The sequence below is a fragment of the Ranitomeya imitator genome, chromosome 2 (genome assembly GCF_032444005.1).
Source record: "Ranitomeya imitator isolate aRanImi1 chromosome 2, aRanImi1.pri, whole genome shotgun sequence".
NCBI classification, from domain to species: Eukaryota; Metazoa; Chordata; class Amphibia; order Anura; family Dendrobatidae; genus Ranitomeya; species Ranitomeya imitator.
The window spans coordinates 53,204,904-53,231,533 of record NC_091283.1 but is presented as its reverse complement, the minus strand read 5'-3'; the positions used below and the strand labels follow the sequence as shown (position 1 = coordinate 53,231,533).

General features: G+C 44.5%; 1 protein-coding gene across 4 annotated transcripts in view; it reads left to right on the top strand.

Moving 5' to 3' along the window:
- LOC138661806 (cytochrome P450 2F2-like) overlaps nt 1-26,630 on the top strand; it is a 154,243-nt gene that overhangs the window by 103,427 nt on the left and 24,186 nt on the right. For all 4 annotated transcript variants that reach the window (XM_069746734.1, XM_069746736.1, XM_069746733.1 and 1 more), the window contains exons 4-5: nt 3,806-3,955; nt 8,098-8,258. In XM_069746734.1, the coding sequence (XP_069602835.1) occupies nt 3,806-3,955; nt 8,098-8,258 (311 nt within the window). The remainder of the gene's footprint in view (nt 1-3,805; nt 3,956-8,097; nt 8,259-26,630) is intronic.

Here is a 26,630-nt window from a genome sequence, read left to right as displayed (position 1 = left end):
AAGAACCATCCTTCTTGGCCACAAAAAAGAACCCTGCTCCCAATGGTGACGACGACGGGTGAATATGACCCTTCTCCAAGGATTCCTTTACATAACTCCGCATAGCGGCGTGCTCTGGCACAGATAAATTGAACAGTCGGCCCTTAGGAAACTTACTACCAGGAATCAAATTGATAGCACAATCGCAATCCCTATGAGGAGGTAGGGCACTGGATTTGGGCTCATCAAATACATCCCGGTAATCCGACAAAAACTCCGGGACTTCAGAAGGGGTGGATGACGAAATAGACAAAAATGGAACATCACCATGTACCCCATGACAACCCCAGCTGGACACAGACATAGATTTCCAATCCAATACTGGATTATGGACCTGTAGCCATGGCAACCCCAAAACGACCACATCATGCAGATTATGCAACACCAAAAAGCGAATATCCTCCTGATGTGCAGGAGCCATGCACATGGTCAATTGGGTCCAGTACTGAGGCTTATTCTTGGCCAAAGGCGTAGCATCAATTCCTCTCAATGGAATAGGATACTGCAAGGGCTCCAAGAAAAAACCACAGCGCCTAGCAAACTCCAAGTCCATCAAATTCAGGGCAGCGCCTGAATCCACAAATGCCATAACAGAATAGAATGACAAAGAGCAAATCAGAGTAACGGACAAAAGAAATTTCGATTGTACCGTACCAATGGTAGCAGACCTAGCGAAACGCTTAGTGCGCTTAGGACAATCGGAGATAGCATGAGTGGAATCACCACAGTAAAAACACAGCCCATTCCGACGTCTGTGTTCTTGCCGTTCAGCTCTGGTCAAAGTCCTATCACATTGCATAGGCTCAGGTCTATGCTCAGATAATACCGCCAAATGGTGCACAGCTTTACGCTCACGCAAGCGTCGATCCATCTGAATGGCCAAAGACATAGACTCATTCAGACCAGCAGGCATGGGAAATCCCACCATGACATCCTTAAGGGCTTCAGAGAGACCCTTTCTGAAAATTGCTGCCAGGGCACATTCATTCCACTGAGTGAGTACAGACCACTTCCTAAACTTCTGACAATATATTTCTACCTCATCCTGACCCTGACACAGAGCCAGCAAGATTTTCTCTGCCTGATCCACTGAATTAGGTTCATCATAAAGCAATCCGAGCGCCAGAAAAAACGCATCAACATCACGCAATGCCGGATCTCCTGGCGCAAGGGAAAATGCCCAGTCTTGAGGGTCGCCACGTAACAAAGAAATAATGATTTTCACTTGTTGAACAGGGTCACCTAAGGAGCGGGGTTTCAAAGCAAGAAACAATTTACAATTATTTTTGAAATTCAGGAACTTAGATCTATCCCCAAAAAACAAATCAGGAATTGGAATCCTAGGCTCTAACATCGGATTCTGAACCACAAAATCTTGAATATTTTGTACCCTTGCAGTGAGATTATCCATACAAGAGAACAGACCTTGAATGTCCATATCAACACCTGTATCCTGAACCACCCAGCGGTAAAGGGGAAAAGAGAGACAAAACACACTGCAAAGAAAAAAAAATGGTCTCAGAACTTCTCTTATCCCTCTATTGAGATGCATTAATACTTTTGGCCACCTTTACTGTTATGACCTGGTGGTAAGGACAATAATGGACCTGGTGGTTAAGAGCACACGGAATGACCTGATAGTTACTAATAATATAGGACGAGCTCTGAGACATGGGAACTCTGCTGACCGCAATCCCTAATCCTATCACACACACTAGAAATAGCCGTGGATTGCTCCTAACGCTCCGTATGCAACTCGACACAGCCTAAGAAACTAGCTAGCCCTAGAGATAGAAAAATAAAGCCTACCTTGCCTCAGAGAAATTCCCCAAAGGAAAAGGCAGCCCCCCACATATAATGACTGTGAGTAAAGATGAAAATTACAAACACAGAGATGAAATAGATTTAGCAAAGTGAGGCCCGACTTACTGAACAGACAGAGGATAAGAAAGGTAACTTTGTGGTCAGCACAAAAAACTAGAAAAAGACCACGCAGAGGGCGCAAAAAGACCCTCCGCACCGACTCACGGTGCGGAGGCGCTCCCTCTGAGTCCCAGAGCTTCCAGCAAGCAAGACAAAAATCAAAATAGCAAGCTGGACAGAAAAATAGCAAACCAGAGAAAAACAAGCCAGAACTTAGCTTCTGCTGGGAAGACAGGTCACAAGAACGATCCAGGAGAGAACTAAACCAATACTGGAACATTGACAGGTGGCATGGAGCAATGATCTAAGTGGAGTTAAATAGAGCAGCCAGCTAACGAATTAACCTTGTCACCTGTGGAAGGAAACTCAGAAGCCTCAGCTCCACTCACAACCACCAGAGGAAGCCCATGGACAGAACCAGCCGAAGTACCATTCATGACCACAGGAGGGAGCTTGACAACAGAATTCACAACAGGCAGCCCCCAAATCTAAGAAGCATCATTGTCAGAAGCTCCCTGTCCTATCCAACAGCTGCAGGTACCTTTCCTTGCAACCAGAAAAAATTTAAAACCTGTCCATTTATAATGACCGTGGACAAGATAAAGATCCCCAAATCACATCAGGACTACAAGAACCCAGGTACTTTCAGCTGCATAGCATCTAATGTGGTGCACCTAATTATTTGTACTAAATGTCCAACTGGGAGTCTGTATGTAGGGGAGACAGGGAAAAAACTGAGGACAAGGATGAATTCTCAATGCCACACAATAGGAGAAAAAAGAATGGATCTACCTGTGGCAAAACATTTTTATATCCCAGATCACAGCACCATGGACATGAAATTGCTTGTATTAAAGGGTAATTTCAAATCTCAGAGAGACAGAAGGGTCTGGGAGTATAAATTCATGACAACCTTTGACACTCCCAGTGCGTGAATAAATGTGTCGCATGGATTTATATCTTGTTACATCAATTAAGGAATTTGCTCCTCAGACTTTGTGGGGGCATCACAACACAGAACCAGACCCCAATCAGAGCACACTTTTTATCACTCTCCTATAATGGTAGTTCTGCTTCACGTCACCTGTCTTATCTATGACATTATTTCTGTGCTGTGTTGTACATGAAAAGATAGCCATTAAAAGGTATCAACCACTGAGGACTCTCAATTCTAAATATTTTTCACTGTAGCCAAAAAGTAACCTTGCTTTACTCCCAAACACTAAACCCATCTGCATGACTGCCTGACTGTTAACTGTTCCTTTCCCAGATATCTAATGTACTTTAGCTCTAATGGGGGAAATTACATTAAATTCAGTATAAAACAGTCTTTAACAATAATATATTTTATACCAGCACATAAGTCTTCAGGGAAGGTTTCAGACAACTTCTCATTCCTTTACACAACCCCCATCTTTTAGGATTGCCATCCTTGGCAATCCAGGACCTATAAAATATAAAAGAGCGCATGGCAACATATTTCTGCAAGAATTCTTTGGTTCATGGAAAATCATGAAACATATAATAATCACTCCTTTACATGCCATAGCAAGAGGCGATCAGGCCAATAATTGAATTCTTACTGAGGCAAACTCTCTCGAAGGTTCCAAATAGATAATTAAGATCACACATTTTTATGCATGAAAGAAAGCTAATAAGCATAAAATTTACCTATCTTACCAAATCTAGAGTTTGGGTAAATCACATATATTGTAAAATAATTGAAAATTTGACGATGCTGCAGTTTATTTTGCTACTGCAATGCAATTCTCTAATATGTATTAAGCTCTAAAGGCCCATAAGGAATTTCATTTGGAATTAACTATTTTATTATTTTGAACAGATCTTGCATTCAGCAGTGGTGAAAAGTGGAAGGAGTTCAGACGGTTTTCAATGCTAACGTTGGGTAATTTTGGAGTTGGAAAACGCAGCTTTGAGGAGAGGATACGAGAAGAGGCTATGTGTCTGACTGAGGTGCTGAGAAAGGCTAATGGTAAGGTTTAATATTATCAAAATACTTCATATGTTTTCCCTTTACATTTTCGTATTTCCAATTTATGATTGCATGAATTCAGCAGGAAAAAAGAAAGAAACCAGAACGTATCGTTCCTAATCACGTCTGACCACTTTTAACTAACAACCCAGCATAGCCAGCCACTAGACTCTAAAACTTAACATTTAATATGTATACCTCTAAAATTATGTGTACTTTAAAAACAATTTGGTGCTCATGTTTAAACGTGCACTAGACAAGAAAAATGGCATGATCTCACCCAATTGCTGTCTCTCTTCTTGTTACAGATTCTTGTGCTTATTGAGAGCACGGCATGGGACGGAGACCAATAGACCTTTTCCAATGGGGGGGAGAAAAAAAAAAAAAAAAAATATATATATATATATATATAGGTAGGTGGGGGGGAAGGGTTTGAAGCTATCTTCCCTGTCGTGCCCCGTGTATAAGACTCCCGCCCTAACAAGGGCAGTCCCCAAGTTTGAGCCTACTTAGTGAAGCCCTTTAGTTAGTATAACCACCCTGGATGATATGTCCTCTTTCTCTTACCAACGCGTTTCCCTCCCCATTACGGGGGTTCATCAGGGGAATAAAATGTCCAGGTTAAATGTCCAGGTTAGTGGAGGTATTCTGCAGTGGCAGACATAACCTCATTCAGCGGCGTCCTCCATGTGAGGATAAGGCAGTCCCCAGTGAGGATAAGGACTGCCTTATCCTCACATGGAGGACGCCGCTGAATGAGGTTATGTCTGCCACTGCAGAATACCTCCACTAACCTGGACATTTAACCTGGACATTTTATTCCCCTGATGAACCCCCGTAACGGGGAGGGAAACGCGTTGGGAAGCGAAAGAGGACATATCATCCAGGGTGGTTATACTAACTAAAGGGCTTCACTAAGTAGGCTCAAACTTGGGGACTGCCCTTGTTAGGGCGGGAGTCTTATACACGGGGCACGACAGGGAAGATAGCTTCAAACCCTTCCCCCCCACCTACCTATATATATATATATTTTTTTTTTTTTTTTTCTCCCCCCCATTGGAAAAGGTCTATTGGTCTCCGTCCCATGCCGTGCTCTCAATAAGCACAAGAATCTGTAACAAGAAGAGAGACAGCAATTGGGTGAGATCATGCCATTTTTCTTGTCTAGTGCACGTTTAAACATGAGCACCAAATTGTTTTTAAAGTACACATAATTTTAGAGGTATACATATTAAATGTTAAGTTTTAGAGTCTAGTGGCTGGCTATGCTGGGTTGTCAATTTATGATTGCAGAATAGAATCAAGGGTAATTCTGTTTTTGAATTGTGCCTGGTATTGCGCCTGCTTTTGACACCACCTCCTTTTGATTTACTGCCATGCAGTTTACAAATGTCTCCATTAAACAATGTCCATGTATGCAGACTGTATAGCCAAGTGCCCAAGGACAGAACCATTCATTGATGAACAACCGCTGCGTACGGTTGCTTAAACATGTTTTCATGAGGAAGTGCCTGATAGCAATGCCCCACAAAAATACCACCGCACAGTACTTAGATAATACCAACATACAGTGTGAACATAACAGAATAACTGCTTCATACATACGGTAAATTAATTAAGAGGAAAGACAAACAAGAACTAAGTGGCATGAAACTGCTTGAAATGCCACTTTTTTTTGCGCTACACATTTATCTACCAGTCCCAGCCACCTCAGCTAACTTTTTGAAAAGTGGGCAGGTCTTGGGCATGGTGGGGCATGACCAAATGCACCCAACAACTTATATAGTTAGAGTTGATGTGAATTCTTTCAAATGACTCGGTCTATTGAGTATGGCAGTAATCTGTGGCCATCCGATAGGAACTGTGTGAGAACTACCCCTTACCTGTTTGCATCCACATTAATTATTTTGATTAACCAGTGTAGGATAACAGCAGATATGTGTAAGATGCCCAAGCGAGGTAATCGTGGGCGATCTTCTGTCCCCACTCGCTTTGGCATCCTACAGACAATTGTGGGTCCTGGCTGGGTGTTAGTGTTGTGAGGGCCTTGTGCCCATGCAGGCCTCCAGTAGCCCACGGTATTGGCTGGCCAGGACCACAAGTTCCACAGATTAGCAAAGGAGTCTTCAGTTCAAACATGGGAACTTTACTGAACTTGATGAGGGTTACATACAAGGTTTAGGGAGTACCACACCCCCGGAAGAAGCTTGGGCGAAACGCGCGTCGGGGCGCACGTGGGAGTGGAGACACACTGCACTAACGGTAATATATCTTTTATTTGCACTACTTGCTGTGCGTTAGAAATATGGACAACTAGAAGGAAGACTGGTTAAATTACATAGTATTCAGTACGTGGACAAGGTTATTGCCTAAGCATATGGTTACGTTAGGGTTCCCCCCTTGTATATCTTCATTCTGGACTATGTCTTTATTTACTAGTGGGCATTATAGCTTATTCATCTAGTGGTGGCTACAGCAATAGTTGTATTTATATATACATACCCATTGTATTGATTGATATTACCATTATATTTATCGATGGTGCGTAGTATCTCATCTCTCACAGGACACTTTGTTATTGTATATCAGGTGTTGTCTTTTTTGTGTGTTTTTATATGGAATTATTAAAAAAGATATTTTGTTTTTACCTATATGGATCTCTTCGTGCGGTTAATAGGATCTAAATCCGCTTGTTGTTGGTCTAACTCTTCTCTGGCTAACTTCAGGAAGCAGGTCACTTGTCCTAGCACTAAGTTCTCCCCCTGTGTCTGTTGCTGAGGAAACCCCTTCACCTACATTCTATGCAAGCACTACCTTATGTCCTAAGTACTATAATACCTTATATTAGCACATTACATAGGCAAACATCTTACACTTCACATGACAGAAGATGTACACAAGACACAGGACATTATTCAGATTACACATCACATTATACACAGCGGTTATGTCTTCAAGGCAATATGTCCACCTCCTTACATATGCTTAATGCTGCAACCATGATTTTGCACTAGGCTGGCTAAATCAATGTAAGAGGCTGGTTTCATGGCTCCTGTCCTGTGGCCACAGATTGCTGTCATGGCCTGTAGACCAAGTAGTGCGATGGGCAGCTTTGCGTAAATCGATTCACATTAACCGTATTCATAGCTTACTCCACAAATGTTGTGTATATTTTGACAAAATTGCCCTCCAGCTGTAGTGGTGGAACGTGGCATTTGAAAGATATTTTAGAAGGTGCACATCTCTTAATTAATTTGTCACATCTTACTCCAGGACATAGTTCATGAAGACTGGCAAACAAAATATCAGTCTGGATGAATTGGGGCCTAAGAGTTTTGCTGGTCATGAGCCTGAAATGAATAAGGGGTCAGGAATGGTAGCTCCGTACCTGTGCAGGCCCCTCACTCTCCTGGGTGGACTCTGGTTCTCCATTGCCATTTACTGGCTATGACTGGTGGGGTTCCACCTTGGGGGTGCAGAGCTTGCTGGGGTGCCCGCTCAGTCCGGTTGTCGCATTCTAGCAGATGCACTCCTAGCATCAATTTGAGCATTGACAGCAATTATGCTGTGGTCTGGAGGTGGAGATTGATCGTTGCCACAGCATGGTCAGATGACTGATGGGAGGCAGATTTTAACCTGCCATTCCCTCCCTCTGTTCCTGATTATTTTCAGTTCTGGTTGGTGGTAAAGGTCAGTGTTACTGTGCTTCTGAGGAGGTTAATGCTTTAGTGCCCAGGTGTGGTGTATTTGCCCTGTCTGCTGTTTGTGTAGCTGGTCACCAGCTGGGTTGCCGCTCGCCACCTGGAAAGGGCTCTGCTAAAGTTGCCCCTTGCCAGAACCGGGAGGCGGGTGAAGAGTATACCCAGGCCTCAAGGTTCCGCAGAAGTGCGACAGCTAGCCCCAAGTGTGACCGACACACTGCTCTTGCTGGCTAGCAGTAGGTCATTTCACCATCTCCCAGTATAACATTGTGAGGCACCATTAATGAGAGCCAGCTGATGAGCCCTGTATGATCATCACAACTGACTACAACAGTAAACCTAGTTATGCCACATAACTAACCCTGTCTAAAAAACATGATATCAAATCTGTGAACCCTGAACTTTAACGTTTGATTTACCTATTTGTATGTGTTATTTTAGGATCCCCTATAGATCCCAATTACCACATATTACGCGCTATGTCCAATGTGATTTGCTCTGTGGTATTTGGTAGTCGGTTTGAATATCAAGATGAAAATTTCCAAAAGCTTGTAAAATGTGTTCAAGACAACTTCAAAGTTATGAGCTCACGCTGGGGAATAGTAAGTATAACCTTAGATTTAAGATGATATTTCATATACATTATATTTCCAGTGAAAGAATCATGTGCTCAGCATGTGCGTGTAGTGTATGATTTTGCACTAACGAGCTATAGATGCTTTGTGTGCCATATGTAAAGTCTGTCAAAAGCCTCTAGGTCAGTAAGACAACCTTGGACAGACTGAGCACTAGTCAATACAACTGGCAGAACCCTGAGGAAACCCCAACTTTCACCCTTAATCTCCTATACGGGCACCTGTAATTACATTGGGGTCCCCTAGGTTACTTTCACAAAGTGGCTGTTGGCCAGAGGAGGGAACCCAAGACAAGTATAGTTAATTAGAGATTGGTCAGATTCAGGAGGGAGTATAGCACAGAAAAAATTTCAAGTCAAGTGGGACAGCAGGGTCAGATACCATAAAATCAGTCCAGAGAGAAGTCATGTAATCCGAGGTCAGAATCAGGAGGGAAAGCAGCATGAGATTAAATCAGGGCAATTGGGTCTATATCTGTCTAGGAATCTTCCAGGCACAATATCTGGCAACTAAGTTTGAAAGCTTTGAGTTTATATAGTGTGGTACTGACCCATTGGCCACAGTGGACAGATGATTATCCCTGAATGGCTGCTGGACAGCACACATTCTCATTAGCCTGGCTTAGTTGTACCACAGGTTTTGGCCAGACTAATCTGTGGCACCCCAGGAGTCCGGATGCCACAATGGTATTGCCTTCCTCAAGGGGGGAGGTGATGTCATGCCTGGAAACAAGGAGGGATCCCTTAGTCAGGTAATACTGACATGCAACACTGTTCTGACTCCAGGCCAGAAGGGGGAGCTCTAAACCTGGCTTCAGGGTAGCTTCCCTATATATTCTGGCTGGAGGAGGAGTTAGTAGAGAGTCTGCTAGGAACAGTGAGAGGAGAGGAGGCAAAAGGAGAGGAATCTGGGGTCTGAAGCTGTGAGTGAGCTCACCTCAGAGTAAAACACCAAGAGGCTGGACACCTGGGTCCGTGGTGGTGTGGGAGTTGCAGACCCAGCCACTGAATCCGGAGGGCAGGAGATTGCAAGCCTCCTGTCCCATCCAACACCTGCAGGTACCACAGCAAGTGAAGATCCTGGGGCTGTCAGAGAAAGGACAGTGCCCATGAAAGGTTCAAGCTGTCAGCCATACAGGTTGAGAATACAGACACTGAGAGGACTTGTGCAGAGCTTCAGGCAGCAAGGGTCAGATATACAGCGCAGAGGGAAGGCCTCCAAACCCACCTGGCTAAGGGGATCCCAAGATGTTTCCAGGCTGCCCGGACCCCACCATCACCTGTTACCTGTACCCTGGACTGTACCTGAATTCAACCAGTAAAAGGTAAAGGAAACTTTTATCCCTGTGTCCTGCAATTATTTCCTGCACCCTCAGTCCTGCACCCCACCGTCAACCATCCCTCTTACCAGCTACCCAGTGAGCCCTGGGGACCAAGCTCCGCCTGTGGGGAGCTATACCATCTTAGCTGCAAAACCATCAGTCCCAGAGGACCCCTTTAAGCAGCGTCAGCCATCTCTGGCCGAGTACCACAGGTGGCGTCACGAACGCTACTACATTAGACTTTTCCCATTTTCATTAACCCCCTTTTACTGGATGCCCAGGGCCACAGACTGGGTCACTGCCACCGTGACCACCCCTTCAAGAACAGAACTGGCCCGGGACAGAGTACCCCACGGTCCTAACGGGTGCTCCAACTCCCTGGCTGGGCAGCGTGTGTGTTGTCCAAAGGTACATCACATTTATCACCAACGTCGCTTGTAGTGGGAACCTAGTGCCTGAAACAGATGTAGATGGAGCAGGGAGGAGATATGACAATATTACGGTATGGGGACACATCGTCTTTTTCATGTTGGTCCTCTCAGAAACCTGAAAAGGCACTTAATAAATGCTAAATATAAGGAAGATTTACGCTGCAATATTACAATGACTTGATGTGCACACGTTCGGGCTTTTGAGCTTTTTTTAAAGCAATTTAGGCTTTCAGAGCAGTAAAGCAGTTAAAAGAATTGACCTGATAAATCTTCATTCAGCTTTCACTACATTATATGCAAAAAATAAACAAAAATCCACTGCCAGTGAAGACTATGCAAAAAACGCTGAAGAAACTACTGAAAAGGCTCTCCAGGACAAAAGACCCCAGCTTGTCCTGAAGCATCTTCCTCCTGTAAAACTCGGCGATTACACAGACATAACCGGGTGTGGTTCTTCTATAGCAATGTTTCCTTACTACTCTTACTGGTTCATTGTTGGCCAAACTACGTTGCAGAGTAGCTGACATTCATAGGACACAAGGATCGACCTGTAGAAGAAAATTGTTTCTCCGAAAATAAGACAGGGTCTTATATTATTTGTTGCTCCTAAAGATGGGTTAGCGCTTATTTTCAGGGAATGTCAAATTTTTTTTCCATGAACAACAGTCTATATTTATTTTTGAGCAAAAAAAAATTAACATTTATCTATAATATAATGGTAGGAGCGTCACTCTGTCCGAAGCCTTTATAGACTGCGCAAATGCGACGCTCCTAGCGTTAGATTATAGCCAGTGTCTAGTGTCTGTATTCTAGAAAAAAAATAGCGCCGTAAAGCGCGGACTGCGCAGGCGCCGATTCCAGGAGCAGGGGGACATTTATGAGCCGGAAACAGGGAGCGTGTGGACACGATCCCGCCCTCAAGACGCTGTGGCAGTTCATGCCACAGCAATTTCTTACTTACGCCCCCTGATTCCGGGCCATGAATGTCCCCCTGCTCCCGGGAATCGGCGCCTACGCAGTCCGCACTTTACGTCGCCATTTTCTTGGATACTGCAGTGTGTCTTCAAGAAAATGGCGCCAGAAAGCGCGGACTGCGCAGGCGCCGATTCCAGGGGGACATTTATGAGCCGGAAACAGGGGGCGTGTGCACACGATCCCGTCCTCATGACGCTGTGACGCAGTTCATGCCACAGCAATTTCTTACTTAGGCCACCTGATTCCGGGCCATGAATGTCCCCCTGCTCCCGGAATCGGCGCCTGCGCAGTCCGGAGGTGCAAGATGGTAGCAGCACATAACAAAGTTAGGACACAGGATGGAAGCAGCACATACCAGGATGGAGACCATATACCAATATAAATGCTCGCCACCCGGGCGTAGAACGGGTTCAATAGCTAGTTTAAATATAATCATGTGAGAAAAGAAATCAGAGGCGCTCCCCTCTGGTGGAATGAATCCTCAAACAGATGTCAGATGTGAACCACTCCTTCGAGTGATGTCCAGAATGGTGAAGACACTTTGTATTTGCCAAATTAAATTCATTTAAAAACCATGAGTATTAAAGATTTTTTCATGCTTGCGATAATTCAAAAATCATAAAAAACTTTAAATAGGTATTAAAATCACAATGCGTTTTTACTCTAAAAGAGCCTTCCTCAGGTGCCTAAAGCAAAATGACTTGTGGGGGGTTTTATATACACCCCTATCCAATGTGGGTGCAGTTACAACTGTGAAAACTTGTATGTGTTTCCACTTACCTGCAACAAAATCATGTGTGACCAAAAAGACCCATATGTTCTGATCAGAGCTTCTGAAAAGGATATTAAATAAACTCCTTTCCTAAAAGGTATGTAGTTTCACCTCGCTAAGTGGAGAGAAAAAAAAATTAAACAACAAAAAAATAATAATAAATAAATAATAAATAAATATCTCATTGCCACTTTTTTCTTTTATAAAACCCTACAGAATTGTTTCGTCCCATATTCAGTTTGCATATTCCTCTCCTATTTAACATATGTTTTATATGTGGTTTCCCAAGCATTGGGGGATTCTATTACCACACCAAATTGTGCACAAGAGAGAGAGGGGAAGGATTCTAAAACCAAATCTCTGTTGGTGCAACCGTAGACACTAGTCTCTGCATGCTGCGGAGCCTCCACCATCCCACTGAGACGCTCTGCAATAGAGGCGGCATTATCAAACCAACCATCTGAAGCAAGGTAAGTAGGGAACGAGTTGGTATAGGGCAGGGGTGGGAAACTTTTCATGCGGCCCGCGACAGGTCCCCAGAGTCTACAATGCTCGGGGGGCAGCCGTATCCTGCCAGCTGCCGGCCCTTTAACCCCCAAGTGCACGGTATGCAGCGTTCATTACAGAACGCTGTCTGCACATGAATGATTATGTCAACAGGGTGGGCGGGGTAAATGCCCTATGCACTGCCATCCTCCTGTCCCGGAAGAGGAGCTGCTACCAGAGAGATCCCTGTGCCAGCAGCTCTGTTCCTGTCTGCTGATGAGTGGTGATTTCTGTGTCCACATCTCTGTACCTTCCTGCTGGTGATCTCTGCCCCTGACCTATGTGCCACCCCTTTGATCTCTGTGGCTCCCCCAGTTATGTGCCCCAATATGAACTCTGTGCCCCCCAACTATATGGCCCCTGTGATTTGTGTCTCCCAGCTATGTGCCCCCCCTGTGATCTCTGTGCCCCATAGCTATATATCCCCCTGTAATCCCTGTGCCCCCTGCTATGTGTCCCCTGTGATTTCTGTGGCGCCCAGATATGTGCCCCCTGTGATCTCTGTTCCTCCTGTGATCTCTGTGTCCCCTTCCTGTGATCTTTGTGCCACCCCCTTTTGATCTGTTCCCCTTGTCATCTCTCTACTCCCCTAGCTATATGCCCCCTGTGATTCCTGTGCCTTCCACCTATATGCCCCCCATGATCTCTGTGCCCCTCCAACTATTTGCACTCCCGTGATCTCTGTGGTTCTCAGTTTTGTGCCCCCCTGTGATCTATGTGCCCCTTTTGCTCCCTGCTATGTACCCCCTGTGATATTTGTACTCTCATGTGTTCTCTGTGCACCCTGTGATCCCTGTCCCCTCCAGCTATGTGCCCCTCCGTGATCTCTGAGCCCCCTGTGATCTTCATGCCACCCCCTGGTGATCTCTGTTTCTCCCTGGTGATCTTGGAGTCCCACTTGGCGACCTATGTGCCTACCTGGTGATGTCTGTCCCCCCCCCCAGTGCTGTATATCCCCCTCCAGGGCTGTATGTGCCCCCAAGTGATATGTATATTCCCCAGTGCTGCATTTACCACAGAAGTGCTGTATATCCCCTGAGTACTGTATTTCCCCCAGTGCTGTAGATCCCCCTACCTGTGATGTATATAGCCCCCAGTGATGTATGTGACCCCACCACTGATGTATTTTTTCCCAAGGACATATATACCCACAGTGCTGTCTGTGCTTCCTACTCATGTATATAGCCCCTCAGTGTTGTCTATTCCCCCCAGCCTCCACAGTGATGAATATGTGTGGCCCCCGAATGATGGTAGAAATTTCCAAATGGCCCCCGACTGGAAAAAGGTTCCCCATTCCTGTTATAAGGGAATACATAGTCAAGTAACTGCGGTATAAAATAATGTTTATAATAGATTCTGTATTAGAATGTCTACATATCTGAATGGGATAAAGTTGTAAATTAAAGTAGTTAATCTGAATATCTTAAAAGGAGCATTCAATACAAGAGAGAAAGAGAATTAAAAAAAAAATTCTAAATTCTAAATAAAAAAAAAAAAATATATAATTATGTTATCACATTCTGGATCATCAACATAACTCTCGAAAACCCTGAATTCCATCAGGAATTTTTTGAGATCCTATTTTCTTTTTCCAGGTAGGTTATTGCTCCTACAACAATCTACCTTTTACACAAGCTGATGAAGAATGATGGGGTTAGAAGGATCACTAAGGCCGTGGTCACATGTTCAGTATTTGGTCAGTATTTTACATTAGTATTTGTAAGTCATAACCAGGAGTGGAACAATCAGAGGAAAAGTTTAATAGAAACACGTCACCGCTTCTACATTTATCACCCACTCCTTGTTTTGGTTTACAAATATTGATGTAAAATACTGACCCAATTCTGAACATGTGAAGGTGGCCTAATAGATTATTCTGTCCCTATACAATGTTATGAGCAGTACATCTCCTGGTTGCACCAGGTGATGTACTAACGAGAAAAAATGGCCCTGATTCATTAAGACTGGTGTTGTGCATGCCAATTTTAATGAACGGGGTCGCTGGAATAGGATGCACCTAATTCATTAAAAGGCACCCACCACTTAATATATTAGGAATCTTAAAAGTGCCTTGCTCTTCTGTCAGAAATGTACGCACAGTCATGCTCAAAAGTTTACATACCCCAGCAGAATTTTTGCTTTCTTGGAAAATCAGGGTCTCTGTAAAATCAAAACCACGGTTAGGTAGACTAACAAAAATTTTATTCACAACTGCCAGGAAAAGTGTTCGGGATGCAAAGAAAAACCCACAAATAACATCAGCCGACATACAGAACTCTCTGAAAACTAGCAGTGTGGCTATTTCAAAATGCACAATAAGGAAGCGCTTGAAGAAAAATGGGCTGCTTGGTCGAATCGCCATAAGTATTATTGTGTAAATACTACAACCATAAACATTTCATTTGGAGAGAGGTCAACAAGGCCTATGATGAAAGGAACACCATTCCTACTGTAAAGCAGGGAGGTGGATCACTGATGTATTGGCGATGTGTGAGCTACAAAATGCACTGGAACTTGGTCAAAATTGAAGAAAAGTTGAATGCAGCATCATCAAATACTGGAGGCAAATTTGCAATAAGCCCGGAAGCTGCACATGGAACGCACTTGTTACAGAACTGCAACTCAGGACTAGGGTAGAAGGGGGAAAAGCTGACCCTGAACTATGACTAGGCTGAAACCCTACGATGGAGTGGGCGAGCTCTTCCTTGTGAATAGACCCACCAACGTTTTCTAGACTAAACTCAAAGACCTACAGGTAGGGGGAAGGGTATCCCTGAATGATCTAAGAACTGGGAACAAAAACATGTAACCTCCTAGTAGGAAAATAGAGGAAGCAGCAGAAACTAAAGGGGAACCAAAAACAAAACTGGCAGAACTAGAGATTCCAGAACTTCACAACACAAAACACAGAAGGCTAACAAGGCACCAAGCCAGAACACTAGCAGATTAACGCTGCTGTCCAGCAAAGGATTGGGAGACAGGTGCTGGGTAATAAAGGGTGATACAAACACCTGACCTAGGACAAACCCAGCACCAAGGGAAAAAGACTAGCAGCCTGAAAACCACAACAAGATGGCGGATGGTCAAAAAGAAATAGATTCTAACAGTATTTGGCCGCTCCAACATTACAACGATCCAAAACACAAGGACAAGTTGACCTGTCATTTGCTACATTAGAACAAAGTGAAGGTTCAGGAGTGGCCATCTCAGTCTCCTGACCTCAATATCATTCATCCACTCTGGGGAGCTCTCAAGAGCACAGTTTATGCTAGACAGCCTAGGAATTAACTGGAACTGGAGGCTTTTTGCAAAGAAGAGTGGGCAGCTTTACCATCTGAGAAAATAAATAACCTCATCCACAACTACCACAAAAGACTTCAAGCGGTCATTGAACTTAGAGGGGGCAATACACAGTGCTAAGAAATGGGGCATGTGAACTTTTGATCAGGGTCATTTGGATGTTTTAAGTTGTCATTATGATTTAAAAAAGAGGAAGCACAGTAGTTTGACGATAAATGGCTTCACCCACCACTAACCATAAGTGGTCTAAATTTTTTGGTGTTATTCATATTCTCTGAAAAAAGACCAAGAAAGCAAAAATTCTGCCGGGGTATGTAAACATTTGAGCACAACTGTATATATACACACTGAACATACATACTGTATGTATTTACAAACACTGAACTTAGTAGACCTGTGAAGCCACCAAAGGTCCGTAACCCCTTTCCGACATCGGGCGTAAATGTACTCTGATGTTAGACACTGGCGCTGAGCGCACATCTTTCCTGGCACTTGTCAGCTGTTTTGAACAGCTGACATGTGCCTCTAACAGCCACGGGTGGAACCCCGATCTGTCGACCCGTTAAATTACACTGTCAAACTCTGACAGCAGCAATTAACTCATGCAAGCGCGTTGGAAATACCCCCCCATCGGTGACCCTGTCACGTGATCGCGGGTCACCGATGGATTGGCATGACAACCATAGGTCTCCAGCAGACCTCTATGGTTGCCACTGCCGAATTGCTATGAGCACCGCCCAGTGGTTGGCGCTTATAGTAAGAGAGCAATTGTGCTACATACAGGCGATTTGATCATTGCTTGTATGTAGCAGAGCCGATTGGATTATGGCAGATTCAAGTCTCCCGTGGAGACTATTGAAGCATGCCAAAAGTTAACAAAAGTTTTTAAAAGTATTAAAAAACTAAAAAAATATAAAAGTTCAAATCACCTTCTAAATCAAACATATACACGTGGTCAAAATTGTTGGTACCACTTGTTTAATGACAGAAAAACCCACAGTGGTAACATAAATAAATTGAATCTGACAAAAGTAGTAGTAAATAAAAGATCTATGAAAATGAACAAATGAAAGTCAGACATTGCTTTTCAGCCATGCTTCCACAGAATTTAAAAAAAAAATAAAACTCATGAAATAGGCCTGGACAGAAATGATGGTACCCTTAACTTAATATTTTGTTGCACAACCTTTTTGAGGCAATCACTGCAATCAAACGATTGCCCCTTCCTTCCTAGCATTGGCATTGACTGTAACTAGGGCTTATTTTTGGAGTAAGGCTTATATTTCAAGCATACTCTAAAAATCCTGTAAAATCATGCTATGGTTTATTTTCAGGGTAGGTCTTATTTTCGGCAAAACACATTAATAATTGCACTGCAACCCTAAATCTTTTAATACATTAGGCTACCAGCAATGCTAGAATTTACCTCTCTACAGGGCTGATATATTCTAGATGACAAGGGATGCTGGCATTACTGTTATGATCTGGTGATTAGGGAGCGACATGCGTCTAGCTCTGAGCAGGTGGCAACTATACTGACCGCAGTCCCTAAGCTCAACACAACACTAGAAGTAGCCGTGGAATGCTCCTAACTCGGCCTAGGCATCTCGTCACAGCCTAAGAGCTAACTACCCCTAAAGATAGAAGCAGGAAAACTATCTTGCCTCAGAGAAAATCCCCAAAGGATAGATTAGCCCCCCACAAATAATGACTGTGAGAGGAGAAGGAAATGACATACGTAGTATGAAACAAGATTTAGCACAGGAGGCCACTTCTAGCTAAATAGAAATAGTACAGAACAGAACGCTGTGCGGTCAGTAAAAAAACTAGAAAAAGTCCACTGCAGAGAAATGCAAAAATCTCCACACCTGACTAAAGGTGTGGAGGGCAAACTCTGCTGCCCAGAGCTTCCAGCTTAACTGAATAGATCCATACTAAAAAGCTGGACAAATGAACAAAAACAAAGAAAGTGCTGAACAACAAAGTCCACAACAAGAGAACCGCAAAAGGACAAGCAAGGACTTAGCTTTGATGAACTGGTCAGAGTGTCAGGAAAGTCCTAAGAGCAATGACTCCAGGCAGGAACAATTGACAACTGGCATTGAATGAGGGATAAGGCCAGACTAATATAGCCGAGCCAGAAAGACGATCAGTGAAAACAGCTGCTGAAGCTAAATCCAAGAAGCAGCCATACCACTCAAAACCACAGGAGGGAGCCAAAGAGCAGAACTCACAAAAATGCTACTTATAACCACCGGAGGGAGCCCAAGAGCGGAATTCACAACAGTACCCCCCCCCTTAAGGAGGGGTCACCGAACCCTCACCAGAGCCCCCAGGCTGATCAGGACGAGCCAAATGAAAAGCACGAACCAAATCGGCGGCATGAACATCTGAGGCAACAACCCAAGAATTATCCTCCTGGCCATAAACCTTCCACTTGACAAGATACTGAAGCTTCCGCCTCGAAAAACGAGAATCCAAAATTTTCTCAACCACATATTCCTACTCCCCCTCAACCAACACCGGGGCAGGAGGATCAACAGATGGAACAACGGGCACCACATATTTCCGCAACAAAGATCTATGGAAAACATTGTGGATGGCAAAAGAGGCTGGAAGGGCCAAACGAAAAGACACAGGATTGATAATCTCAGAAATCTCATAAGGACCAATAAACCGAGGCTTGAACTTTGGGGAAGAAACCTTCATAGGAACATGACGAGAGGACAACCAAACCAAATCCCCCACACGAAGCCGAGGACCAACACACCGACGGCGGTTAGCAAAACGCTGAGCCTTTTCCTGGGACAAAGTCAAATTGTCTACCACATGAGCCCAAATCTGCTGTAACCTGTCCATCACAGAATCAACACCAGGACTATCAGAAGGCTCAACCTGCCCTGAAGAAAAACGAGGATGGAAACCAAAATTACAAAAGAAAGGCGAAACCAAAGTAGCCGAACTGGCCCGATTATTAAGGGCAAACTCGGCCAACGGCAAGAAAGTCACCCAATCATCCTGATCAGCAGACACAAAGCATCTCAAATAGGTTTCCAAGGTCTGATTAGTTCGCTCAGTTTGGCCATTGGTCTGAGGATGGAACGCCGAAGAAAAAGACAAATCAATACCCATCCTAGCACAAAAGGTGTTGTGAGTTCTGTTTTTGGGCTCCCTCTGGTGGTTAATGATGGTACTGGGTGATTTGTGTTCTGCTGTCTCTGGTGTCCACCTGTTCTATTAGGATTTGGGAGTTTCCTATTTAACCGGGCATTCTTGTCATTTCCCCGCCGGCTATCAAGGTTATCAGAGTGTTCTGTTACCTCAGCTTCTGACTTCAGTAATCTTCAGGACAAGCTAAGTTTTTGATTTTCTTGTTCCACGTTTTGATTTATTTTTGTCTTGTCCAGCTTGCATATAATTGTTTCTTTGCTGCTGGTTGCTCTAGCGGGCTGTAATTGCTCCTCATGTTCCATGAGTTGGAACATGAGTTCAAGTAATTACAGGATGGTTTTTTGAAGGGTTTTTTGCTGACCGCGCAGTTTACTTTTGTATCCTCTGCTATCTAGTTTTAGCGGGCCTCATTTTGCTGAATCTGATTTCATACTGTGTATGTGCCTTCCTCTCATTTCACCGTCATTATATGTGGGGGGCTGCTATTTCTGTGGGGTATTTCTCTGGAGGCAAGAGAGGTCTGTGTTTCTTCTAATAGGGGAAGTTAGATTTTCGGCTGGTGCGAGACGTCTAGGATCAACGTAGGCACGTTCCCCGGCTATTGTTATTTGTGTGTTCAGGTTTAGGGTCACGGTCAGCTCAGGTTCCATCACCCTAGAGCTCGTTGGTGCTTGTCCTTTTGTGATTCCCTGCCATTGGAATCATGACAGTATAGCCAGACACAAAATGTTTGGGCTGAAGTAGGAGGAAAAGTAGTCTGAGGAAGTTTTTTTTTTTTTTTCTCCTCTGAGGTTGCTGCCTAGCCCTAATTGCAGCCTGGCTGTTTTTTTTTTTTTTTTTCTTCCTTTTCTTAATCCTTGAATGGCTCTGACCTTAGCTGTTTATCATGGACGTCCAGAGTTTAGCTTCCAGCTTGAATAATCTTGCTGCTAAGGTTCAAAATATACAAGATTTTGTTGTACATGCTCCTATGTCTGAACCTAGAATTCCTATTCCAGAGTTCTTTGCTGGAGATAGATCTAGTTTTCTGAATTTTAGGAACAATTGCAAGCTGTTCCTTTCTTTGAAATCTCGCTCTTCTGGAGAGCCTGCTCAGCAGGTTAAGATTATTATATCTTTCCTGCGGGGTGACCCTCAAAATTGGGCATTTGCATTGGCACCAGGGGATCCTGCGTTGCTTAATGTGGATGCGTTTTTTCTGGCATTGGGTTTGCTCTATGAGGAACCTAACCAGGAGATTCAGGCTGAAAAAGCTTTATTAGCTCTCTCTCAGGGGCAAGATGAAGCAGAAATATATTGTCAAAAATTTCGGAAATGGTCAGTGCTTACTCAGTGGAATGAGTGCGCCCTGGCTGCAAAGTTCAGAGATGGCCTTTCTGAGGCCATTAAAGATGTTATGGTGGGGTTCCCTGCGCCTACGGGTCTGAATGAGTCTATGACTATGGCTATTCAGATTGATCGGCGTTTACGGGAGCGCAAACCTGTGCACCATTTGGCGGTGTCTTCTGAACAGGCACTTGAGACAATGCAATGTGATAGAGTTCAGTCTAGAAGTGAACGGCAAAACTATAGGCGGAAAAATGGGTTGTGCTTTTATTGTGGTGATTCAGCTCATGTTATATCAGCATGCTCTAAACGCACAAAAAAGGTTGATAAGTCTGTTGCCATTAGTACGTTACAGTCTAAGTTCATTCTGTCTGTGACTCTGATTTGCTCATTATCATCCATTTCCGTCGATGCCTATGTAGATTCAGGCGCTGCCCTGAGTCTTATGGATTGGTCATTTGCCAAGCGATGTGGGTTTAGTCTTGAGCCTCTGGAAGTCCCTATTCCTTTGAAGGGAATTGACTCTACACCTTTAGCTATGAATAAACCTCAGTACTGGACACAAGTGACCATGCGTATGACTCCCGTTCATCAGGAGGTGATTCGCTTCCTGGTGTTGTATAATTTACATGATGTTCTAGTACTTGGTCTGCCATGGTTACAAACTCATAACCCAGTCTTGGACTGGAAAACAATGTCTGTGTTAAGCTGGGGATGTCAGGGGGTTCATGATGATGCACCTCCGATTTCTATCGCTTCATCTACTCCTTCTGAGGTTCCTGTATTTTTGTCGGATTATCGGGATGTTTTTGAGGAGCCTAAGCTCAGTTCGCTTCCTCCTCACAGGGATTGCAATTGTGCTATAGATTTAATTCCTGGTAGTAAATTTCCTAAAGGTCGTTTGTTCAATCTGTCAGTGCCAGAGCATACTGCTATGCGGGATTATGTTAAGGAGTCCTTGGAAAAGGGACATATCCGTCCATCTTCGTCCCCTTTGGGAGCAGGTTTTTTTTTCGTGGCCAAGAAAGATGGGTCCTTGAGACCTTGTATAGATTATCGTCTTTTGAATAAGATTACCGTAAAATATCAGTATCCTTTGCCTTTGTTGACTGATTTGTTTGCTCGCATTAAGGGGGCTAAATGGTTCACTAAGATTGATCTCCGGGGTGCGTATAATCTTATACGAATAAAGCAAGGTGATGAGTGGAAAACCGCATTTAATACGCCTGAGGGCCATTTTGAGTATTTGGTAATGCCTTTCGGACTTTCTAATGCTCCTTCAGTCTTCCAGTCCTTTATGCACGATATTTTCCGTGAATATCTGGATAAATTTATGATTGTGTATTTGGATGATATTTTGTTTTTTTCTGATGACTGGGAGTCTCATGTTCAGCAGGTCAGGAAGGTGTTTCAGGTCCTGCGGGCTAATTCCTTGTTTGTAAAGGGCTCAAAGTGTCTCTTTGGAGTCCAGAAGATTTCTTTCTTGGGGTATTTTTTTTCCCTTTCTACTATTGAGATGGATCCCGTCAAGGTTCGGGCTATTTGTGACTGGACGCAGCCTGCATCTCTTAAGAGTTTGCAGAAGTTCTTGGGCTTTGCTAATTTCTATCGTCGTTTTATAACTAATTTTTCTAGTGTTGTTAAGCCTTTGACGGATTTGACTAAGAAGGGTGCTGATGTTGCTGATTGGTCTCCTGCGGCTGTGGAGGCCTTTCAGGAACTTAAACGCCGGTTTTCTTCTGCTCCTGTGTTACGTCAGCCTGATGTTTCGCTTCCTTTCCAAGTTGAGGTTGATGCTTCCGAGATTGGAGCGGGGGCGGTTTTGTCACAGAGAAGCTCCGATTGCTCGGTGATGAAGCCATGTGCGTTCTTTTCTAGAAAATTTTCACCCGCTGAGCGGAATTATGATGTGGGTAATCGGGAACTTTTGGCCATGAAGTGGGCATTTGAGGAGTGGCGTCATTGGCTGGAGGGTGCTAGACATCGTGTGGTGGTCTTGACTGATCACAAAAATATGATTTACCTTGAGTCTGCCAGGCGTCTGAATCCTAGACAGGCTCGTTGGTCACTGTTTTTCTCTCGTTTCAATTTTGTGGTTTCATACCTGCCAGGTTCAAAGAATGTGAAGGCGGATGCTCTTTCTAGGAGTTTTGTGCCTGACTCCCCTGGAAATTCTGAGCCCACTGGTATCCTTAGGGATGGGGTGATTTTGTCGGCCGTATTCCCAGACTTGCGACGTGCTTTGCAGGAGTTTCAGGCGGGTAAACCTGATCGTTGTCCGCCTGAGAGACTGTTTGTTCTGGATAGCTGGACCAGTAGAGTCATCTCTGAGGTCCATTCTTCTGCGTTGGCAGGTCATCCTGGAATATTTGGTACTAGAGACTTGGTGGCCAGGTCTTTTTGGTGGCCTTCCTTGTCTAGGGATGTGCGTTCTTTTGTGCAGTCTTGTGAGGTTTGTGCTCGGGCTAAGCCTTGCTGTTCTCGAGCCAGTGGATTGTTGTCACCTTTGCCTATCCCGAAGAGGCCTTGGACGAACATTTCCATGGACTTTATTTCGGATCTCCCTGTCTCTCAAAAAATGTCCGTCATCTGGGTTGTGTGTGACCGCTTTTCTAAAATAGTTCATCTTGTACCCTTGCCTAAGTTGCCTTCCTCCTCTGAGTTGGTCCCTCTGTTTTTCCAGAACGTGGTTCGTTTGCATGGGATTCTGGAGAACATCGTTTCTGACAGGGGATCCCAGTTTGTGTCTAGATTTTGGCGGACGTTCTGTGCTAAGATGGGCATTGATTTGTCCTTTTCGTCTGCATTCCACCCTCAGACGAATGGCCAGACGGAGCGAACTAATCAGACCTTGGAAACTTATTTGAGGTGTTTTGTTTCTGCTGATCAGGATGACTGGGTTACCTTTTTGCCGCTGGCCGAGTTTGCCCTTAATAATCGGGCTAGTTCTGCTACCTTGGTATCTCCTTTCTTTTGTAATTCGGGGTTTCATCCTCGTTTTTCCTCTAGTCAGGTGGAGCCTTCTGATTGTCCTGGAGTGGACATGGTGGTGGATAGGTTGCATCAGATTTGGAGTCATGTGGTGGACAATTTGAAGTTGTCCCAAGAGAAGGCTCAGCAGTTTGCTAATCGCCGTCGCCGCGTGGGTCCTCGACTTCGTGTTGGGGACTTGGTGTGGTTGTCTTCTCGTTTTGTTCCTATGAAGGTCTCTTCTCCTAAGTTCAAGCCTCGGTTCATCGGTCCTTATAGGATCTTGGAAATTCTTAACCCTGTGTCGTTTCGTTTGGATCTCCCGGCATCGTTTGCTATTCATAATGTGTTCCATCGGTCGTTGTTGCGGAGGTATGAGGTACCTGTTGTTCCTTCGCCTGAGCCTCCTGCTCCGGTGCTGGTGGAGGGAGAATTGGAGTATGTTGTGGAGAAGATCTTGGATTCTCGTGTTTCCAGACGGAAACTCCAATATTTGGTCAAGTGCAAGGGTTATGGTCAGGAGAATAATTCTTGGGTGGTTGCCTCTGATGTTCATGCTGATGATTTGGTCCGCGCTTTTCATAGGGCTCATCCTGGTCGCCCTGGTGGTTCTCGTGAGGGTTCGGTGACCCCTCCTCAAGGGGGGGGTACTGTTGTGAGTTCTGTTTTTGGGCTCCCTCTGGTGGTTACTGATGGTACTGGGTGATTTGTGTTCTGCTGTCTCTGGTGTCCACCTGTTCTATTAGGATTTGGGAGTTTCCTATTTAACCGGGCATTCTTGTCATTTCCCCGCCGGCTATCAAGGTTATCAGAGTGTTCTGTTACCTCAGCTTCTGACTTCAGTATTCTTCAGGACAAGCTAAGTTTTTGATTTTCTTGTTCCACGTTTTGATTTATTTTTGTCTTGTCCAGCTTGCATATAATTGTTTCTTTGCTGCTGGTTGCTCTAGCGGGCTGTAATTGCTCCTCATGTTCCATGAGTTGGAACATGAGTTCAAGTAATTACAGGATGGTTTTTTGAAGGGTTTTTTGCTGACCGCGCAGTTTACTTTTGTATCCTCTGCTATCTAGTTTTAGCGGGCCTCATTTTGCTGAATCTGATTTCATACTGTGTATGTGCCTTCCTCTCATTTCACCGTCATTATATGTGGGGGGCTGCTATTTCTGTGGGGTATTTCTCTGGAGGCAAGAGAGGTCTGTGTTTCTTCTAATAGGGGAAGTTAGATTTTCGGCTGGTGCGAGACGTCTAGGATCAACGTAGGCACGTTCCCCGGCTATTGTTATTTGTGAGTTCAGGTTTAGGGTAGCGGTCAGCTCAGGTTCCATCACCCTAGAGCTCGTTGGTGCTTGTCCTTTTGTGATTCCGTGCCATTGGAATCATGACAAAAAGGCCCGCCAAAACCTGGAAACAAACTGGGAACCTCTGTCAGACACAATATTCTCCAAAATGCCATGCAAACGAACCACATGTTGAAAAAACAATGGAACCAAATCAGAGGAGGAAGGCAATTTAGGCAAAGGTACCAAATGGACCATTTTAGAGAACCGGTCACAAACCACCCAGATAACAGACATCCTCTGGGACACAGGAAGATCCGAAATAAAATCCAAGGAAATATGCATCCAAGGCCTCTCAGGGACGGGCAAAGGCAAAAGCAACCCACTAGCGCGGGAACAGCAAGGCTTGGCTCGGGCGCAAGTCCCACAGGACTGCACAAAAGCATGGACATCACGCGACAAGGAAGGCCACCAAAAGGACCTAGCAACCAAATCTCTGGTACCAAAAATCCCAGGATGACCAGCCAACATTGAACAATGGACCTCAGAAATCACCTTACTCGTCCATCTATCAGGAACAAACAGCTTCCCCACAGGACAGCGGTCAGGCCTATCAGCCTGAAATTCCTGAAGCACCCGCCGCAAATCAGGGGAGATGGCAGAAAGAATCACCCCTTCCTTAAGAATGCCAACCGGCTCAAGGACTCCAGGAGAATCCGGCAAAAACTCCTATAGAGGGCATCCGCCTTAACATTCTTAGATCCTGGAAGATATGAGACCACAAAATCAAAACGGGAGAAAAACAGGGACCACCGAGCCTGTCTAGGCTCAAGGTAAATCAAATTCTTATGATCGGTCAAGACCACAATACGGTGCTTGGCTCCCTCAAGCCAATGTCGCCACTCCTCAAATGCCCACTTCATAGCCAACAACTCCCGATTGCCGACATCATAATCGCGTTCCGCAGGCGAAAACTTTTGGGAAAAGAAGGCACATGGCTTCATCAAGGAACCATCAGAATTCCTCTGTGACAAAACGGCCCCTGCCCCAATCTCAGAAGCGTCAACCTCAACCTGAAAAGGAAGAGAAACATCCGGTTGACGCAACACAGGGGCAGAAGTAAATCGGTGTTTAAGCTCCTGAAAGGCCTCAACAGCCTCAGAGGACCAATTAGTCACATCAGCGCCTTTCTTCGTCAAATCGGTCAGGGGTTTAACCACACTAGAGAAGTTGGCAATGAAACGGCGATAAAAATTTCTGAAGGCTCTTCACAGATGTGGGTTAAATCCAGTCATGAATGGCTTGGACCTTAACAGGATCCATTTCTATAGACGAAGGAGAAAAAATAAACCCCAAAAAAGAGACATTCTGAACTCCAAATAGGCACTTAGACCCCTTCACAAATAGAGCATTATCATGAAGGATCTGGAATACCATCCTGACCTGCTTCACATGAGACTCCCAATCATCGGAAAAAATCAAAATATCATCCAAATACACAATCAGGAATTTGTCAAGATAATTGCGGAAAATATCATGCATGAAAGACTGGAACACAGATGGAGCATTAGAGAGCCCAAATGGCATCACAAGGTATTCAAAATGGCCTTCGGGCATATTAAATGCAGTCTTCCATTCGTCAGCCTGTTTAATACGAACAAGATTATATGCCCCTCGAAGGTCAATCTTGGTAAACCAACTAGCCCCCTTAATCCTAGCAAACAAATCAGAGAGCAAAGGTAAAGGATATTGGAATTTGACCGTGATCTTATTAAGAAGGCGATAATCAATACAGGGTCTTAAGGAGCCATCCTTCTTGGCAACAAAAAAGAATCCCGCTCCCAATGGTGACGAAGACGGCCGAATATGCCCCTTCTCTAAAGACTCCTTAACATAGCTCCGCATGGCGGCATGCTCTGGCACAGACAGGTTGAAAAGTCGGCCCTTAGGGAACTTACAGCCAGGAATTAAATCAATAGCACAATCACAGTCCCTGTGTGGTGGAAGGGAACTGGACTTGGGCTCATCGAATACATCCTGGAAATCTAACAAAAATTCAGGAACATCAGAAGAGGGGGAAGAGGAAATTGACATCAAAGGAACGTCACTATGTACCCCTTGACAACCCCAACTAGTCACAGACATTGATTTCCAATCCAGCACTGGATTGTGTACTTGTAACCATGGAAAACCCAGTACAACAACATCATGTAAATTATGCAACACCAGAAAACGGCAATCTTCCTGAT